A 19,323-nucleotide genomic window follows, 5' to 3' on the forward strand; every position below is an offset into this window, starting at 1 on the left:
CAGGAATGCTAACAATTACAGATTTCATAAATATACTACATAGATACTATAAGTCACCCATGGTAAGTGCCAGAAATCCTACATGGGTCATTGGAGCGGTATATTTCTGTGTATTGGGGGGTGGGGGGTGCTGGGAGTTGATTTGTACAAATACATAATATATGCCACGCAGGGCACATCAGCGTACATCAGTCACTGAATTTATGATCTTTGATGCCCTGTGGGCGTGTCGCGGTGTTGTGACTGCTGGACCCGCAGACCAAGGCGACCCCGCCCCATACCACTCTGGGGCCCCAGAGCTTATCTTCCCCAGGCCTGTCCGTGGGGCCGCGGCCTCCTGCAGTCACCCCCGAACTGTTTCACAAGAGCTGTATGTACTCTGTGGTTTTAAAGAAGTAAAACTTAAAATTAGAGAAATTCAGTTTTGATATTTTTCTGCCAATTATGAAAAGACTGCCGCTGGCTAATTTTAGTGGGAGAACTCCCTGATCCCCGGTTCCTCGTCCAGCTGTTTGCTAAGAGCATAGTTTGAGAACCACATAAGGCCTTTTATCGAACACTGTGATTTTTGTGATTCTACCAGCTTGTTTGGGTTTTGGTTTTGGTTTTTGTGGGGGGAGGGGGGAGTGTTTTTGACAAGGGTAGGTAAGGACAGAACTGCATACTTTTTTTCTTTTATGCTCTTTTGGGTATCTGAAAGGTAAAAGATAATCTAATACTCATTTTATATGTAATAGCTAATATTGCCCAATAACTAATTTCCTATGTAAAATGAGGAAAGTACAAACATAAGAGATACTCTCAGAATTAACTTGAACCAACGATTTTGTAAGTATCCCATATTTATTTCACATGAGGAATCTGATTTCTTAAATACCACCCACGCAGGTAAATACTGGTTTTCTTTATAAGGGTCATATGTCTGCTTTTGAACTAGCAAAATCACACATGACTATTAACTGAATATATTTTGATAAAATACAGCTAAACCTGTGTTAAAGATCTCAGCAAGGGGTGCCTGGGTGGCTCAGTCAGTTAAGTGCCATGATCTCAGGGTTGTGGGGTTCCACCCACGTGGGGCTCTGCGTTCCCTGGGGAGCCTGCTTGGGACCCTCACCCTGGCAAACACGCTCGCTCTCTCTAAAACAAGTCTTTAAAAAAATAAAACTCTTAGCAGTAGCTAATTAAATCAAAATTTCTATAAAAGCAGTTGTCTAAATGTGCAGCCCAAAGTTTTTTTATTTATAATTGACATACAGTATTATAGTAGTTTCAGGTGTGCAACACAGTGAATCCATGTTTACGTACATTACGAACTGATGAGCACAGTCGGTCTAGTTCCCTTCTGTCCCCTTACAAAGCTAGTTAGTTTCATTGACTATATCCCCGTGACTTGTTTATTCTGTAACTAGGAGTCTGGACCTCTCGGTCCTCTTACTGATTCTCTTCTCTCCTCCCTCCCTTACCCTCTGGTGAGCACCAGTTTGTTCTCTATACCTATGAGTATATTTGTTACTCGTTTGCTTTTTAGATTCTGTATGAAGTGAAACCATATAGTATTTGTCTTTGTCTGATTCCTTCTAGGTCCCTCCGCGTTGCCACATTTAAATGGCAGGATTCCATTCCATTTTATGACTGATACTCACGCGCGCGTGTGTGTACAGTCGTTCATCTATCAGTGGACACTTGGGCTGCTTCCTTATCTTGGCTATTGTGAGCCCTGCTGCAGCGAGCATAGGGGTACATATATCTTTTCAAATTAGTATTTGCAGGGCTTTTTTCCCAGGAAAATACCCAGAGTGGGTGCCTGGGTGACTCAGTTGGTTAAGCAACTGCCTTCGACTCAGGTCATGATCCTGGAGTTCCAGGATCGAGTCCTACATTGGGCTCCCCGCTCGGTGGGGAGTCTTCTCCCTCTGGCCCTCCCACCTCTCGTGTTCATGCTATCTCTCACACACACACACACAGTGAAATTACTGGCTCCTATGGTAGCTCTAGTTTTCATGTTTTGAGGAAAGTCCATGCTGTTTTCCATGGTGCAGACACCAGCTTGCCTTCTCACGACGGTCCACAAGGGTCCCCTTTGCTGCACATCCTCGCCAGCACTTACTGTCTCTTGTCTTTTCGACGTCAGCTCTTCTGACAGGTGTGCGGTGCATCCCACTGTGGTTCCGATTCGCATTTCCCCCATGATGATGATGCTCCTCTTTCCAAACGCTTCTATGGGGGGCGGGTTTAAGCTTCGTCAGAGTGTTCGTCTTTGACTGGTTTTGTCCCGTTACTTCTGGGAGCTCCCTGGGATTCCCTGGTGGTTTAGCGAGGACCTTCCATTCCACAGGACACAGTAGCTTCCGTGGTGGGTCTTGGCCTGGCCTGGTGTGCTTTCACCGTGGGTACACCCCGCTCCGTTTCCAGTCAGAAACTCTAGGAGGGGACACCTCGGTGGCTCAGTCGGTTTAGCATCTGCCTTCGGCTCAGGTCATGATCCTGGAGTCCTGGGATCGAGCCCCACATCAGGCTCTCTGCTCAGCAGGGAGTCTGCTTCACCTTCTCCCTCTGCCTGCCACTCCCTTTGCTTATGCTCTCTTAATTTCTGTCAAATAAATAAATAAGATCTTAAAAAACAAAACAAAACAAAAACAACTCTAGGAGATCCCAGCTCCGCCTTCTCTTCTTGTCCTGGACAGCTCCTCCCGTTTGGGTTTCTGGCTGCAGATTCCCCTGGTCCCGTCTGCCCCAGACTTTGGTTTCTGTCTCCCTAACTCAGCGGGAGTGTGGCGCCCTGGCCGGGTCACATCTAGAGAGAGCTGTGAGCATGGGGCTCGCTGTGTTTGCAGGCCTTCTCCCAGGGGTGCCAATAGCCCAGTGTCGGAGAACCGTTCCTGCACACGTTTTTCCCATTGTCTAGTTGTCTGCAGCCGGGAACTAGTGCGGCCCTGTCCCCCTGCCGGGCTCACGGGACCCTGCCATTGCACGTGTGCTGTGAATTCCAGCGCTTGCGGTCACTGAACGCAATCTATTATCTACATAATATAGTGCCATTTAATCTGCCCTTATTTTTGGTTTCAACAAAATACAGAGGAAAAGGATGCAGCATCTATAGTTTCTGTGCCAAGGCGCCGTCAGCCTGTGTGCACCCCCGTCCCCATTACGCCGTCGGTTCTGTTGTGACACTGTGGTTCGTGTCACAGTGTCCTGAGGTCATCCTTGTGCTCAGAGAACACTTCCCCTATTTTACGGAAGTGGAATTGACAGTTGTTGTTTTTAACGCATTGAAGATGTCATTTCATGGTCTTTTGGCCTCCCGGGGCTTGGGGTCAGAAGTCAGCAGAAACGTTTACCTTCTGTCCTCTGGGGAGTCCGCGTTTCCTTCTGGTTCCAAGCTGTCTCGTCCCCCTGGTGTCAGCACTGGCGGCCCCGCGCCTGTGTCCGCTTTTCCTTGTGTGGCTCCTGCCCCAGCTAGGCTACGTTCCCATGATCCTCTAGGTTGGTTTTTCACCTAATTTGGGAAGTTTTTGATTGCTGTTTCTTTAGGTATTTTTTCTGTCTCATCCTTCCTCCCGGGACTTCAGTCGCGTGTGTATAGGCCACTGGACACGGTCCCACAGGTCTCTGCCCCTGCGTTCGTCTTTCTGGCTTCAGTGCCGTGATCTTATGTGTGCTTGTTCTTCCCTGGGTGATCGCCAGTCCTACTTTCAAACCTTATTCCCATGGAATTTTCACTGAGATGGGGAGCTTACCCTTGAAAGATTTTGTAGGGTCTTTATAAAATTTTCTGTGGTTGATTTTCCACAAAATGGAAATGGAACTTCTTTTTTTTTTTATTCCCTAAGCTCAATTTCATTTACATATATTGTGTTACTGTTCAGGGGTAGAAGTCAGTGACTCGTCAGGTGCAGATCACACCCCGTGCTGGTTCCCTCATGTGCCCTCAAGGCTTCGTCTCCGTCACCCCGTCCTGCCCCACCACCTCCCCTCCAGCAGCCCTCGGTTTGTTCTAGAGTTAAGGGTGGTTTGCCTCCCTGTCTTTATCTTCTTTTATCCTTCCTTCCCGTCCCCTGTGTTCATCTATTTTGTTTCTGAAATTCTGCGTGAGTGAAATCATATGGTATTTGTCTTTCTCGGACTTACTTTGCTTAGCAGAATACCCTCTAATTCCATCCACATCATTGCAAACAGCAAGATTTAACTCTTTTTAATTGCTGAGTAATACTCCACTGTGTTTATGTATTCCGTGTCTGTGTGAGTGTACACACATACTACATCTTCTTTATCCATTCGTCTGTCAATGGACATCTCAGCTCCTTCCACAGTTTGGCTATTGTGGACATCTTTGCTATAACACTGGGGGGCATGTGCCCCTTTGGAGCACTACGTTCATATCCTTTGGGTAAATACCCAGTAGTGCAATTGCTGGGTCGTAGGGTAGCTCTATTTTTAACTTTTTGGGGAACCTCCATGCTGTTTTCCAGACTGGCTGCACCAGCTTGCATTCCCACCAACAGCGTAAGAAGGTTCCCCTTTCTCTGCATCCTCGCCAACCTCTCTTGTTTCCTGACTTGTTAATTTTAGCCATTCTGACTGGTGTGAGGTGGTTTTTATTTTTGTTTTTGTATTTCCCTGATGCCAAGTGATATTGAGCACTTTTTCATGTGTCTGTTGGCCATTTGTATGTCTTCTGACCATTTCTTGGCTAAATTTTTTTGTTTTCTGAGTGTTGAGTTTGATAAGTTCTTTATAGATTTTGGATACTAGCCCTTTATCTGATAAGGCATTTGCAAATATCTTCTTCTGCTTCTGCTTCTTCTGCTTCTTTTAGTTTTGTTGACTGTTTTCCTTTGCTTTGCAAGAGCTTTTGGTCTTGAAGTCCCAATAGTTTATTCTCGCTTTTGTTTCCCTTGTCTTTGGAGATGTGTCTAGCAAGAAGTTGCTGCAGCCGAGGTCACAGAAGTTGCTGCCTGTGTTCTCCTCTTTGACTTTGATGGATTCCTCTCTTACATTAAGGTCTTTCATCCATTTTATTTTTGTGTGTAGTGTAAGGAAATGGTCCAGTTTCATTCTTCTGCATGTGACTGTCCAGTTTTCCGACCATCACTTGTTGAAGAGACTTTTTTCCGTTGGGTATTCTTTCCTCCTTTATCAAAGATTAGTTGACTGTAGAGTTGAGGGTCCATTTCTGGGCTCTCCGTTCTGTTCCACTGATCTATGTGTCTGTTTTTGTGCCAGAACCATGCTGTCTTGATGATGACAGCTTTGTAATAGAGCTTAAAGCCTGGAATTGTGATGCCTCCAGTTCTAGGTGAGTTTTTGGTGTGTGAGTTTTTGTTTTTTTTCCTGGTTTTTTTTCCCCCCAGTGTTCCTTTAGCTATTTGGGGTCTTTTGTGGTTCCATACAAATTTTAGGGCTGTTTGTTCCAGCTCTGTGAAAAATGCTGATGGTACTCTGACAGGGATTGCACTGGATGTGCAGACTGCTTCGGGTAGCACAGACACTTTAACAGTCGTTGTTCTTCCAGTCCATGAGCATGGAACATTTTTCCATTTCTATATGTCTTCCTCAATTTCTTTCGTAAGTATTCTGTTTTTCACACAGAGCCTTTACCTCTCTGGTTAGGTTTTCCCAGGCATCTTCTGGTTTTTGGAGCAGTTGTAAATGGGATCAGTTCTTTGATTTCTCTTGCTGCTGCTTCGTTGTTAGTGTAGACATGCAGCTGACTTCGGTGCATTGATTTTATATCCTGCAACTCTGCTGAATTCCTTTATCAGTTCTAGCAGTTTTTTGTCCGAGTCTTTTGGGTTTTCTACATAGAGCATCATATCATCTGAGAAGAGTAAAAGTTTGATTTCTTCTTTGCCAATTTAGATGCCTTTTATTTCTTTCTGTTGTCTGATTGCTGAGGCGAGGACTTCTAGTGGAGACTTCTAGTGAGAGGATCAATGGTTCTCATCCTTCCTTTATTAATGTGGTGTGTCACATTGATCGATTTGCAGATGTTGAACCAACCTTGCAGTTCAGGAATAAATCCTACCTGGTCGTGGTGAATAATCCTTTTAATGTACTGTTGGATCCTGTTGGCTAGCATCTTGGTAAGAATTTTTGCATCCGTGTTCATTAGGGATATTGGACTGTGACTCTCCTTTTTAGTGGGGTCTTTGGTTTTGGGATCAAGGTAATGCTGGCCTCATAGAATGAGTTTGGAAGGTTCCCTTCCATTTCTGTTTTTTAAACAGTTTCAGAAGAACAGGTATTAATTCTTCTTTAAATGAATTCCCCTGGGAAGCCATCTGACCCTGGACTCTTACTTGTTGGAAGGTTTTCGATTACGGATTCAATTTCATTGCTGGTTATGGGTCTCTTCAGGTTTTCTCTTTCTTCCTGTTTCAGTTTTGGTAGTTTATGTTTCTAGGAATATATCCATTTCTTCCAGATTGTCTAATTTGTTGGCATATAATTGTTCATCGTATTCTCTTATAATTGTTTGTATTTCTGGTGTTGGTTGTGATCTCTCCTTAGCACAATTTACCATTTGTCCTTTTTAAACTAGAGTTGCTAAAAATTTCCTGTATCCTTAAAAAAAAAGGAATGGGTATATATGTCCATATATGTTTAAAAATTTACGTGTATCAGAAATTTTCATGTTAAATTAATGAAAATATTATAACTAGTTTATTTTTTAAGTAATCTCTACACCCATTGTGGGGCTCAGACTCACAACCCTGAGCTTGAGTCACACGCTCCTTTGACTGAGCCAGCCAGACACCCCTATTATGTTTTAAATTTTGAAGGCACTTACCTTCAAAGAAATGCAGAGCATTTTATGTTTGTTGTATATCTAATATTTTGAATTATCTTGATTGTTTCCACCTGTTGAATTATGGGACTCTGCATTGGTTATGAAGTAACTTTTCTTGTCTTATATATGTTAATATTTGTAAATAAGAAGTTTTCTTATTTGCAGGTACAGATTTATGAATTAGAAGAACATAAGATTGAAACATGGAGGGGTAAGCACAATTGGGTGATAATCTTTTAATATCAGGAAAAAATGTTCTGCTTAGTGTGTAAAATATGTTTTAACTTAATGGATCTTTCTTCTCTGTTTAATGAACTACATCATTAAAACATGTCTGTTTTAATCTCAGTGGTGAACCATACCATTATAAATACGATCCACTCTGTTGAGTGGACATTTGTGGAGAACCTACAGCGAGTCTGTATACTAAGGCTGGGACACAAGGACGAATGAGCTTACTCAGGCCCCAGCCACTGCCCCCAGCAGAGCCACCACTCACTTCTGAGTGTGGCCATCCTTGCCCGCAGACTTCTCTCTATCTAGAAAATGCACCAGGGGAGTGCCTCCTACCACTAACAAAAGCAAAGATCTGTTCTTACATTTAATAATTATTTTTCTACAAATTATGAAGAAACATAGAACAAATGAACCTTGAACTGGAAGATTTTGGTAAATCATATGAAAAAATAACCCTTTAAAATCACAATATCTTGTTTGAAATGGAGCTTTTTAAATTCTCATTCTATGACTGTGTGATTGTTCTTAGACCCATCCTGCTGGACTGGATGAGTGGGAATGACTGAGGAAGGCTGTCTGACCAATACTGAGGGGGGGCTTTATAGGGGGTCCCAGAGAAAAAGCCTGGATAGAAACGGAGGGACCTATAGACAGAAAAATGTTAATTAAAAATGAAAAATCTGCTTGGAATGATAAGTAACCTTTGTGAGTAGCAGCTACAGAATCTGAGGGTCCATTGGAATCTCTTGAGGGCCAGGGGCTCTTCTAACTCTCTCTGACCTGTAAGTTTTATTGAACAAGATATTTGATTTGTAATGGCTTTATCAAGTCAAACCAAACAAACTCAGTCAACATGAAATCTGAACGCACTGCCTATTATGAATATGTACCTTAACGCCAAGAGAGAGAGATACTTCCTCTTAAATTCTACTATACAAGTAATGTTAGACCAAGATTTAAGTATATTTGCAATTTGATATTACATGGTATTTGGTGGTAATAATGGTAATGTCAGGTTACTCTTGAATGCTTTCTGTAGAGAAATCTCAGCAAGACAAATTAGTTACAGTGGATCTTTAGAAAGAATTTCTACAGACTACAAAGATCCCCCAAGATACAGATTCTGAGCGTTAGCTTGGTAAAATAAAACTTAATGGTTAAAGAACAAAGTTTGTTAAAACCTACAAAAATTAGTTAAAGGATTTCTTGAGCGCTTGTCTCTGGAGGGTGATAATTTGGTAGCATTCTAGTGACCTCTGCTGGTTCTGCTTTCTACATCCAATTGCTTGACTTTTCTTCTTATAACATTTATTGTAATACTGTTTTTAAATATTTAATTTTTCCACAATGGCAACATCCTAAAACGGTTTATAAGTTGTTTAAAGTAGTCCTAACTGGGATGCCTGGGTGGCTCAGTTGGTTGGACGACTGCCTTCGGCTCAGGTCATGATCCCGGAGTCCCGGGATCGAGTCCCGCATCGGTCTCCCAGCTCCACGGGGAGTCTGCTTCTCTCTCTGACCTTCTCCTCGCTCATGTTCTCTCTCACTGTCTCTCTCTCAAATAAATAAATAAAATCTTTAAAAATAAATAAATAAATAAATAAAATAAAGTAGTCCTAACTATAATTTATACAGTAGTGTTCTGTACATTAGATTTATTTGATTTTGGTTTTTAATCCTTCTAATTGTTATCTATAAACTGAAGAGTAATTTACATAATAATTGCAAATACCAAATGTGTTACTAATTGCATATTTTCTTTCTATAAAAACAGAGCTTTATTTACAAGAAACATTTAAGCCTTTAGTGAATATATCTCCAGACGCAAGGTAAACCTGTAAAGTTTTTTCTCCTTTGAAAACATTTATTCAGATTCTTGTTTCCGTGATTGATAGATTTTCTTTTTTAATCTAGATAGGGGACAGCCTCCTTTATTTCAGATACTCAATTTAATAAATCTAGAGACAGTAGGAATCAGCCATTGTTTGTTCAAAGGATTGATAAGGGGCCGGGAAAATGGTCAAACTAATGGTAAAATCCTGGTCACCTGCCACATGAACCGTCTGGGGAGCTTGTTAAAACTGCTCGTCTCTGGGCTCTGCCTCGGACCTGCTCCATGGCCTCTGGAGGGTCGTGCCCAGGAACATGCACTACAGCAGCTGCCCCCGGGGGCTCTCATGCGCCCTGACGCTGCAGGGCCACCTCCGTTAGACACTGGTCTGGGGGTGCTTGGAAGAATACGCGGTCCCTCTGAGGCGCTCTGGCACAGACGTCGTGACCCGGGCCTTCCGGGACAGCTCGGACACATTTCCACATCGCATGAAAATACTCTTCTACCTCTAGGCACTAGAGAGAAAAAGTAGATACTGATTTTTATTAGTTTATTTCCAAGTCCTAAACATACAGCTAAATGTCTAGTCTCCTGATTGGCAGCCACAGGAGGGGCCAGGGCAGCCCAGAAGCAGGGTGCACCGAGTCAGCTCTGGTGCAGGGCGCGGGGCCACAGCTCCCCGTCGCTGCTGGTGGCCATGTGCAGTCCCCGGGTTCTCCGCCATCTGTCGCACAGCAGCAGCAAACGCACTAGAAAGGGCTCTCCTCGAGCCCCGCAGCCCGCACTTGTACCCACGATCAACACAGACCGCAAAGACAGAACATGTGCTGAGATACCCAGTTTAGAACTTTCCCAAAACTGTTTCAGGTCAGGTCAGCCTTTTGTGGCTGTGATGTAGAAACACTGAAAATGCTTCTAAAGCAGGGCAGGTCCAGAGCATTTTACCTCCTTTAAAGCCTCCTAACAACTTTGATGGCTTTTCCCGCAGCCTCTTCGACGCTGTGTACTCGTTGATCAAAAATAAAATCCACAGACTGCCGGTTATCGACCCCGTCAGTGGGAACGCACTTTATATTCTCACCCACAAGAGAATCCTCAAGTTCCTCCAGCTCTTTGTAAGTAGTCCTGGTGTTTCTCAAGACGCGGCTGCACCCGCTTTACCTGGTTTACTTCACGTAAATTGGCTCCTGTCACCTCAGGAGATGACGTTAATTCTGGAGTTGGGATTGTTAGGAGGTCTCCATTCCTCAGCAGCGGTTTCTCAACTTACTCGTGTTTAAATTGTACGTTCTTCAGGCTGATTCCAATTAAAAAGCAATCGCCTTTCGGGGCAAGTATCAAAATAATAAAAACACTTGGAATTCTCTATTTAAATTAGAATATTTTATCACCTAAAATATGAGGAAGTAAAGTAATTTGCAAGCCCATCTAATTAAGAAAGTGCTATTATGTAAGATAAATTGAGCCGGTATTTATAGCAAATTGCCTTGTGATGCTTTATTGGTATCATGGTTTTGGAAACATTCAAAAAACACTGTCCCCAGGATTATCTTATTATAAATTGCTGCAATAGAAAAACACAAGTAAATAAAAATTTCGTCACGAGAGTACCATGTTGGTCCAAATTCAGGCTTTGTTTTCTGTAGGTTTTCTCAACTGCATTTGGAGTGAGAGGTCTTCATAATCATCCATGATATTGACCTCTTTGGTCAATATCATGACCAAAGTTTTAAAAGAGTCTCATAAGGACCAGAGTTCTTATAAGAGGGCTTGAATTTGTTTCCTTTGTATTATATGCACTGAGTTTGAGGTTAAAAGTAGTTGGTCAGGGGCACCTGGGTGGCTCTGTCAGTTAAGTGTCTGCCTTTGGCTCAGACCATGATCTCAGGGTCCTGGGATCGAGCCCCACATCGGGCTCCCTGCTCAGTGGGGAGTCTGCTTCTCCCTCTGCCTCCGTCTCTCTCTCTTCCACTCTCACTCTCTCAAACAAATCTTTAAAAAAAAAAAAATGTTAAAAAAGTAGTAGTTCGCCCACTGTGACCAGTAAGCCTCATTCCTATTTCAGAAGAGATCCCATGAATTCCTTTTTTGTTTAAGAGTTTATTTGTTGTAGAGACAGAGGGAGAAAGGAGAAAGTCCTGAGCAGGCTCCGTGCTGCGCACAGAGCCCGACGCCGGGCCCCATCTCACACCCTTGAGATCGGGACCTGAGCCAGAATCCCAGGGTAGATACTTAACCAACTGAGCCGCCCAGGGGCCCCGTGAAATCATTTTTCAAAAGAATTTAATAGACTTTGAAAATCTACATCACATTAGCTTTCCCATCCCCATCCACACAGCTGCAATTAAGGAAACTCGAATTCTGGGTGACGCCAAGCAGCCACTGCCCTTCCTCCCAGAGTTCGGCCTCAGTTTTGCAGACAGAAGCACGTGTCGGGGGTCAGGGGAGGTTAGTAATTGGGAGAAATACCCCGTCCATCAAGCCAGTCCTGCATTTTAGCAGTTTACCTATAAAACCAACCCTCTCCGTGGTTACATAAATGCTAAGAAGGTAGGAGGTTTACTGAAAGGCACACAGTTGAGTGGAGAGACCATGGGGGGGACAGTTAGGGATGTCCGGAGATGGCTGGACAGACGTCACCTGTGTCGTCCGCTGCTCAGGCGGCCGCCTCAGCGTCTAGGCCGAAGGGGACCGAGGCTGGCGCCGTGTATTCAGGGCCTGCAGGCTTTTAGCCCCTCGGAGAGTCAGCCTCGTACAGTAGCGGTAGTCGCCCAAGCTGTGTACTCTGACGTATGTGTGACGCGTCCGCTACTGTCCTAAGCACACCACGAGACACAGCCAGTCCTCGTCTCCGCTCCCAGGTAGGTATTTTGATTAACCCCATTTTAGAGGTGGTGCAGCTGTGGAGTGACTTGGCAGGTTCCCGCGGGGCCGGCGGCCTCCCTCTAGCCCTGTGGGCAGGCCCTGGGGTAGCTCCTCCGCTCAGAGGCGCCCGGCTCGGAGGGTTAAAGCCGCCCCAGGTCTCCCAGAGGTTACAAGGTCGAGTCCAGCCCATTTTGACAGCCGCGCTCCTGCGGACATGAGGAAGGAACAGCTGGAGGCGGGCCTTGGTGTTCTGTCTTCCACGAAGAGTAGAGGAGGTTGCCTCCGCCAGTACTGCCTTGCATTTGGGCCAATATGGTAATTAAGTCATGCTCTTAGAATATTCAACTAGAGGTTTTCAGATTAAAATACAGAATTTCAAATAAATTTCAGACCCTGATTTTTACTGAATTGAGATCATTTTCTGAGAAAAGGTGGCCTTACCCTTGGAGACATGTGACCGTTAGCCTAAGTGTACAATATGGAACAGGGGTTTTCCTGCATCGAGATGGGCTAGATGACCTAATAGGTCTTTCTTTTTTTTCTCCAAATTTCTAGGATTCTCATGATTTGAATATTGATGAACTCTTTGACTTGAACATTTTGTTTCTTCTAATTGTTCATCTTTTCCTGATAATTATAAGGTACACCAGGAGGACGGAATCAACTGTGCCCTTTACACAAGGTGGATTTTTGAAACCGTAGACCTTATTTTGTTTTAGTCCAACATGACCCTAGACTTCTCTCTTCTGCCTTCTCCCTCCTCCTCTCAAACAGCCCATGAAAAGAAAAAGTGAACTTTTAAAGGTTCTTTTATTCTGCTCAGTTGGCTTGTTCTTTGCTCCCAGTAATCACGAGTCGGAGTCCTCCGCGGGCGAGTTCAGGATGAGGGGTGGGACGGGGTGAGGGCGAGCCGAGCCGCAGCTCAGATGCTCCCATCAGACGCTCTAGGTTTGCAAATGTGTGGGTTCTTCATACGTAATACTTAATGCTGATGGCGGGACCAGGAATTGAACCTAACTCAGAATAAAGGATTCTCGGGTGGCTGTGGGTCTTGATTTCCAAAGAGACTTCTTGTTCCCGCTTCCATCCACGTTTTCAGTGAGTGAGGGGAAAGGGAACATTACAATCTATGTTTTCTGCAGTATTTTACTAAGTAGTTAAATGTAAGCTTAGAATAGAAACCGACTGAACAGAAACTACAATTCTTATACGTAATACTTCATGGTAATTCAGAGAGCCAGGTAGATTGGTAGAGAACACTAACTTTAATTTGTTATACATAGTTTTCGTCCAAGTGTGGACATGTGAACATTAAAAAGGTCTGTTTGGGCTCTAGACCGTCTGTATCTATCTTCCTGTTTAGATGTCTGATATGCCAAAGCCTGCCTTCATGAAGCAGAACCTGGATGCCCTTGGAATTGGGACCTACCACAACATCGCCTTCATCCACCCCGACACTCCCATCATCAAAGCCTTGAACGTCTTTGTAGAAAGACGAGTGTCGGCCTTGCCTGTGGTAGATGAGTCAGGTCTGTGGGTTTGGTCATACCAGGGCCTGAAAGACCACGCTCTGTCCCCTGGGGGCAAACTGACAGTTAAATGGTCAGTGGATCAGATTCGGTGGGTGGCAGCCAGGGCTTGGAGCTAAAAATTTAGATACGGCGGATCAAGTCAGCACCAAGGAGCACTCAGCTTAATGAGAGTTCCAACTGGCTTATTTTCACATTTTCCATTAAGATGTGATTTCATGCTCATTTAAAAGTAGACAAGTTTGTTATTTAGCAATATTTAATTGCTAGTAAGTACCTGGTTAAGATGGATTTTAAATGTCATCTTTTTGTTTCTAAGACATTTTTCTAACATCTGTTTTCATTTTTAGGAAAAGTTGTGGATATTTATTCCAAATTTGATGTAATTGTAAGTATTTTTAGTTTTGTCACACCTGTCATCTAGAATGCATTTAAAACCTATTCACTAATCTGTTTGCATTTTTCCCTAATTTAATAGCTTTTGTGGCTGTGCGGATCGGAGGATTCCGTAGACCAACAGTCATTGTACCTGACACTCCATGGCTTAGCAGTGAATAACATATTAGCATTTTAGAGATTATTTTTTCGGTCCGTGGATAGCTTCTTTGGCACTACAGCATTTGTGAATATTTTAAATGGTCCTATTTCCATGCACGAGCCATCATTCATTCTGCCAGGAGGCCAGTGCTTCGTGTACACAGGAACGTGTGGGTCCCTTGCTAGATACATCCCGTTGTTCGCTGGTGGGAACAAAAAGACAGCAAAAGCATTCAGGAGATTATTTAAAGTCCTGTTTTTTAATCCCTGGTATAAATCTATTAGAGGTAGTGCCACATCTTCCCACAGGCTGCTTTCTTTTCCGTATTCATTTTAAATGCACGTCCTTAGGGTTTTAGGATATTTTTTTAAGAAAGGGAGCTGAAACTTCCAAAAACAGGCCGGTTGGAGTTTGGTTGCGTAGGACTGTCTAAGGCTAAAGCCACGTGGGTCTGTCGGGCCTGTCTGGCCTGCTCTTCCCCCGTGACTGCTTGATCCCCCTGACGCCCTCAGCGCCCTCCTAGTGGGTGCCCTGGGGCACTTCTCACCCTTTACAAAGGGCAGTCCATGTCTCCAAAGACTTTGTTCACTCAGGCTCTAGAGCCTTACACAGTAGGAGCGGGGAGAATCCTCTCTGGGAAACGCGTCACTATTTCGCAAGGTTGCCGCAGGTAACAGAACAGGAATGTTTCTGAAAATCACGTCACTTGACACGGACTTTGGTCACAAATGTGAATCGAAATGAAAGGATAGAATTCATCGTTACTTCCTTACAGAACCTTGCTGCTGAAAAAACCTACAATAACCTAGATATCACGGTGACCCAGGCCCTTCAGCACCGCTCTCAGTATTTCGAGGGAGTCGTGAAGTGCAGTAAGCTGGAAATCCTGGAGACCATCGTGGACAGAATAGTGCGGGCTGAGGTGAGTCAGCGGGGCCGCGCTCCTCCCACTCTCTCGCCCTCCCCACCCCTGCCCCAGCTTTGCTGCCCCAAGTACTCACTGGCCAGGGGGCCAGGGGGCTCGGGGATCGTGAACCACAGGAACGCCCGGAGAAGCAGACAGGGTTAAGCGGATATCATGCTTTCCCTCTCCAGAACCTCGCGTGTTGCCTGCCGCATAGGTCATCTGGAAATGTTCATTGAATTGTTAAGTCCTGATATCATAGTTGAATCAAACCAGTAAGAGACTTTCATGGTTTAAAAAAATACATAATTAGGAAAACAAATGTCCCAAGAGCTTTGAGTTCCATTAGAGTATTTATGAAGTTGAAGTTAAAAATGTGTGATTATATAGTTTCAACAAAGTAAAGTAGAAATCAGAATTATCTTTCGAATTTTTAAATTTTCTCTTTCCAATTTGGATGGTAGTAGACGGTCCGGTAACGTCACTTCCTGCCTCTCCACACTCATACGCCCTCCTGCTTGATGGCGCGTAGGGTTTTGGACGTACTCAGTTCAAGATGAGCAACGAATGACACATCTCATTCCATATACCCGCTCCCCAAATCCTTTCTTTCCTTTCTTATTAGACAAGGATAGGAATGTTCTCCTGTATATCACTCTCTAGGACTGAAGGAAGCAGCAGTGTTCTTTCTGGAACAATCTCTGAGTTGGCAGAATTCATTTATAATGATATGTCTGCTCTGGTACTTTTTATTATAACTATGAGAATGCAGTCCAAGAGGGAAAGTCCCCAATAATTTTTCAGGCTAACAGGCAATCTTAACATTACATTTGAAGTAAGGGTCGCACGAGAACACAACCCACCTTGCCGGAGCCATCAGAAACACAGACCTGTTTTTATCATTGTGTGCTGCAGACTTCCACCTTGCCCTGTGCTCACCTGTGGGGAGACCCCTACCCCCCGGTTACCACAGCTGTGGCTTCTGAAATGTATTTCACTAGCATCTCAATATGAACTTTATTTCTATTTGAATCTTAATATCCATCACTCTTGTTTTCCAGAGTTTTCATTGACTTAGGAATACATCTTAACTTTTAATAAGGTCCTTAGAATTATGCGCCTTTCGAAGATCATAGGTAGTGATCCTAAGTATTTATAAGGACAATGGACATCCACATGAGAGAATCCCTCATAACAGTGAAAAATGTCCTTGAAGAGTATTTGGTTGATATGAAAAAGACATAGTAATGTATTGCTAAGAGAAAAAGCCAGTTACTGGCTTTTGATTCTATTCATTTATATGCACATATATGTGGAGAAGAGAGGCTAGAAGGCCCCACAGCACAGCACTGACTGGCTGTTTCTGGGTGGTGGAGATCCGGTAAACACGGAGAGCACGGAGAGCGCAGTGCTCCTCCGCTCTGAGCTCTCTTGTTTGAGCATGTATTACTCTCAGGTAAAAGAAGAAAGGTAATGGGCTTTTCCTCTCAGGTCATCTGGCGAGCAACAGATATTTCTTCGTAATAGGAAATGGGTCACTGAGGAAAATAAAGATGTAATTCAATACTTTTCTCATTATGCATCTTGACTTTTTACCCCACTGAAATCATTCTTTCACCCAAGGACTCCTAACCGGGGAACTGAGGCCAATCTTAGCTTAAATACAGTTGTTGGAGAAAGGGCATACAGTATCAGCAGTGGTTTGGTGTATTTATAGGACATAAATACCGCACTAGCTTTCTGACACCTAGGAGTATTCACTGGTTTAGACTCAGCAACAAATGACAAGATCATGTTTTTGATGGTCATTTCTGCCTGGTAGAATTAATTCTCTGGGTGAGATGGCCACCTTCAGCAGTTGACCTTCAGCAGTTCAAAAGAGAGTTATTTAATTAACATTATTGAATGTTAACAATAAAATGTGTCTCGCAAAGACTGTAAAGCATTCTTTGATCCTAGGCACAAGCCATTATTTTAATTTATAAGTAACCACATTGTATCACAGGATTATTGAAGGCCCTAAGCTTTTTTTAGAGAAATTTTTGAAGTTTAAGTAATCTCTACACTCAAATGGGGCTCTAACTCAGGACCCTGAGATTAAGAGTCGCACACACTTCTGAGCCAGCCAGACTCCCTTAGAGAAACTTTTAAAAGTCATGAGAACAAAGTGATTATTTTTTAAATCCAAAGCAAGTGAAGATGTTGAAAGCATCCCCAACACAGTATCAGAGACAAATCTAAAAAAAGAATTTCCTCCCCTTTCCATCTCCTTCCTGTGCCCACCACGGTGTGCGGTGGGGTGGGGGACGCTCTCTAGGGGGAAGAGCATCGTCTCCAAGGAAACCAGCAGGCTCGCGGCTGCCTCAGGCCTAAGAAGTCAGAGCCGCTCCGGAAGCGCGATGCCTGCTCACTCCTTTCCTGTGTTCAGGAGAATTTGTTAGAACGACCCCTCACAACCGGGGCCACTTGCTTAGAAAAGACCCGAGTAGAACATGGGGTGTGAATACAGTCTGTTTCACGTTATTAGAGTTCCTCTATCCTCTGAGCTATGTGAACATACTCACACATAAACTTCCTGGAGAAAAGACCATAGACCATGAGCCACTCATGACCTCGTCCGTCCGGCGCGCGCTTGGACATCTGTCCCGTGTAAGTCAGTAGCAGCTAGTTCTTAGAGACTGAAATACTACTTTAAAAATGTAAAAACTTACTTTAGGAGAGTATTATGGCTACACTGTACTTCACGTTTGGGGTTGTATCATACATATATTAATGCTCCAGAATTTGAGCACAGTGGGATGCAGCTAGCGAATTTTTCCTACAAGTCGTTGAAGTCAGCATTGATCTTAACTTGAGAGCCTACGACCTTTTGTGGTTCTTGACATGGTTTCTGTCTCTTACTTCTGCGATGTCCCCCTTGTTTAGTACATGAAAGACGTTATTTGCTAATAGCCGTCGTAGAACCTTCTGTGAACTCTGACACGGGAGCTGCTTGTCCCGTTGGCAGGTGCATCGGCTGGTGGTGGTGAACGAAGCAGACAGCATCGTGGGCATCATCTCGCTGTCAGACATTCTGCAGGCCTTGATCCTCACGCCCGCAGGTACGTGCGCCGGCCGCGGGCCCTTCCCTCTGCGCGGGCCGACCTGGGAGCGGCTGCTTCTCTGGCACCCGGGCCTCTGTAACCCGTGGTCACTTGTTGTGTGGTTTTCCTTTGTAGTTTTACTGCTCCAGTTGGGTGAAAGAGAATAGCTTCTAGAAAGTATTCTTAGGAGCATCCTGTCCACGACCACAGCACCTGAATAACTGAGCATTCATTGCCAGATTCATCTCCTTTTTCATTAAAAAGCTAAGATCTCTTCAGTTTTGCTTTATTTTTAGGACTATTTCCTAGAAAACATAGGAAGGGAAATGCATTGGGTTCTAACTATTGAGACTTATATCTACCCTTAAAAAAAAACTTACTAGTGTTTTGAGTATATAAAACAGAAGACCTGAACACAAATTCTTCCATTAGTAGTGTATTGGAAATTACATTAACTATCAAACAGCACTGGTGGCTAACCTCATTTTCTGCCAGGTCAACTCTGAGCAAGCCCGCAGGCCAGTGTCAGCAAGCAGGCAGGGAGAGGAGAGGAAGGTTGTCTCCTGTGTGCCATGTTGAATAGTGACAGGTGCCTGAAAGGTCCTAAAACCGCCGGCCCGCTCTTTCTCCTCTCTGCCCCTCCCCTCCCCGCCCTGGAAGTTCAAGCGGCCCGCCGTGGGCCGACTCAGCTGTACCAGGACAGGCTGAGACCGCAGAGGGAGTCACCTCTGAGAGTTTGAAGTGTACATCAAACCTCAAAGTGTGCACATACCAGAGTACCGATTTCTCCTGAGTTCAGAAATCCAACTAGCTGAGACAAGGTTTCAGTCGGCCTGTAACCTAAAGATGCCCGTCTTAAAGGGATCCCTGGCACCAGTGAGACAGCATGAGAGCAAGGACGCAATGCCGACAGAGCAGCAGTGCCTGGAGGCTGTCGCCGAATCTGAAACTCTAGCATTGGGGCCAAGGACACTCATTTCCAGTGTCAGCTGTTAGGGAATCTAAAATTCACGAGAGTCTTCACAATCATGAAATAGTGATAAGACGACTCCGTGAATATGAGACTGTGGACAGCATCATTTAGAATAACCCCAGACCGGAAATAACGCTGACACGCGGCCCAGCACCAGGCTGCATGGCGTGCGTTCTGCAGAGTGCCCCACAGCACTGACCGTGACTGCACATTGCTGTGTTTAATCTCACACATGTGACCTCAAGCAGAGGAGCCAGGCTGTCCCTGGAGCGCGATGCCGCTCGCCTGCAGCTTCCTCGGCTCCCTCATGCGCAGCAGGAGAAGGCCTCCTCAAGAGCAGATTCCTCCTTGTAGGCACGTAACTCGGCACCTTCAGAAAAAGGCAGCCCTCTTCCAGGCAGCAGCCCTGGGCCGAGGCACACGTGCCCGGCAGCGTCAGGGTGAATCTCTCTGTCCTGTGGCCAAGATTCCCCAGGCCTTGCAAAATCAAGAGCAGACAAGCCAAGATCTCCGTCTCTTCACGCCTAGTGTCTCAGGCCGTAGGAGTGAGAATGTGGGCTGGGGTGCCTG

At 44.6% G+C, this 19,323-nt stretch overlaps 1 protein-coding gene across 9 annotated transcripts in view; it reads left to right on the top strand.

Moving 5' to 3' along the window:
* PRKAG2 (protein kinase AMP-activated non-catalytic subunit gamma 2) overlaps positions 1-19,323 on the top strand; it is a 243,734-nt gene that overhangs the window by 219,806 nt on the left and 4,605 nt on the right. For all 9 annotated transcript variants that reach the window (XM_045086350.1, XM_045086351.1, XM_045086352.1 and 6 more), the window contains 8 exons: positions 4-62; positions 6,959-7,004; positions 8,805-8,859; positions 9,850-9,976; positions 13,090-13,255; positions 13,606-13,643; positions 14,569-14,715; positions 17,705-17,798. In XM_045086350.1, coding sequence (XP_044942285.1) covers positions 4-62; positions 6,959-7,004; positions 8,805-8,859; positions 9,850-9,976; positions 13,090-13,255; positions 13,606-13,643; positions 14,569-14,715; positions 17,705-17,798 — 732 coding nt within the window. The remainder of the gene's footprint in view (positions 1-3; positions 63-6,958; positions 7,005-8,804; positions 8,860-9,849; positions 9,977-13,089; positions 13,256-13,605; positions 13,644-14,568; positions 14,716-17,704; positions 17,799-19,323) is intronic.

Source organism: Mustela putorius, unplaced genomic scaffold, assembly GCF_011764305.1.
Source record: "Mustela putorius furo isolate JIRA1106 unplaced genomic scaffold, ASM1176430v1.1 tig00000929_pilon_pilon_pilon, whole genome shotgun sequence".
Classification (NCBI taxonomy): Eukaryota; Metazoa; Chordata; class Mammalia; order Carnivora; family Mustelidae; genus Mustela; species Mustela putorius.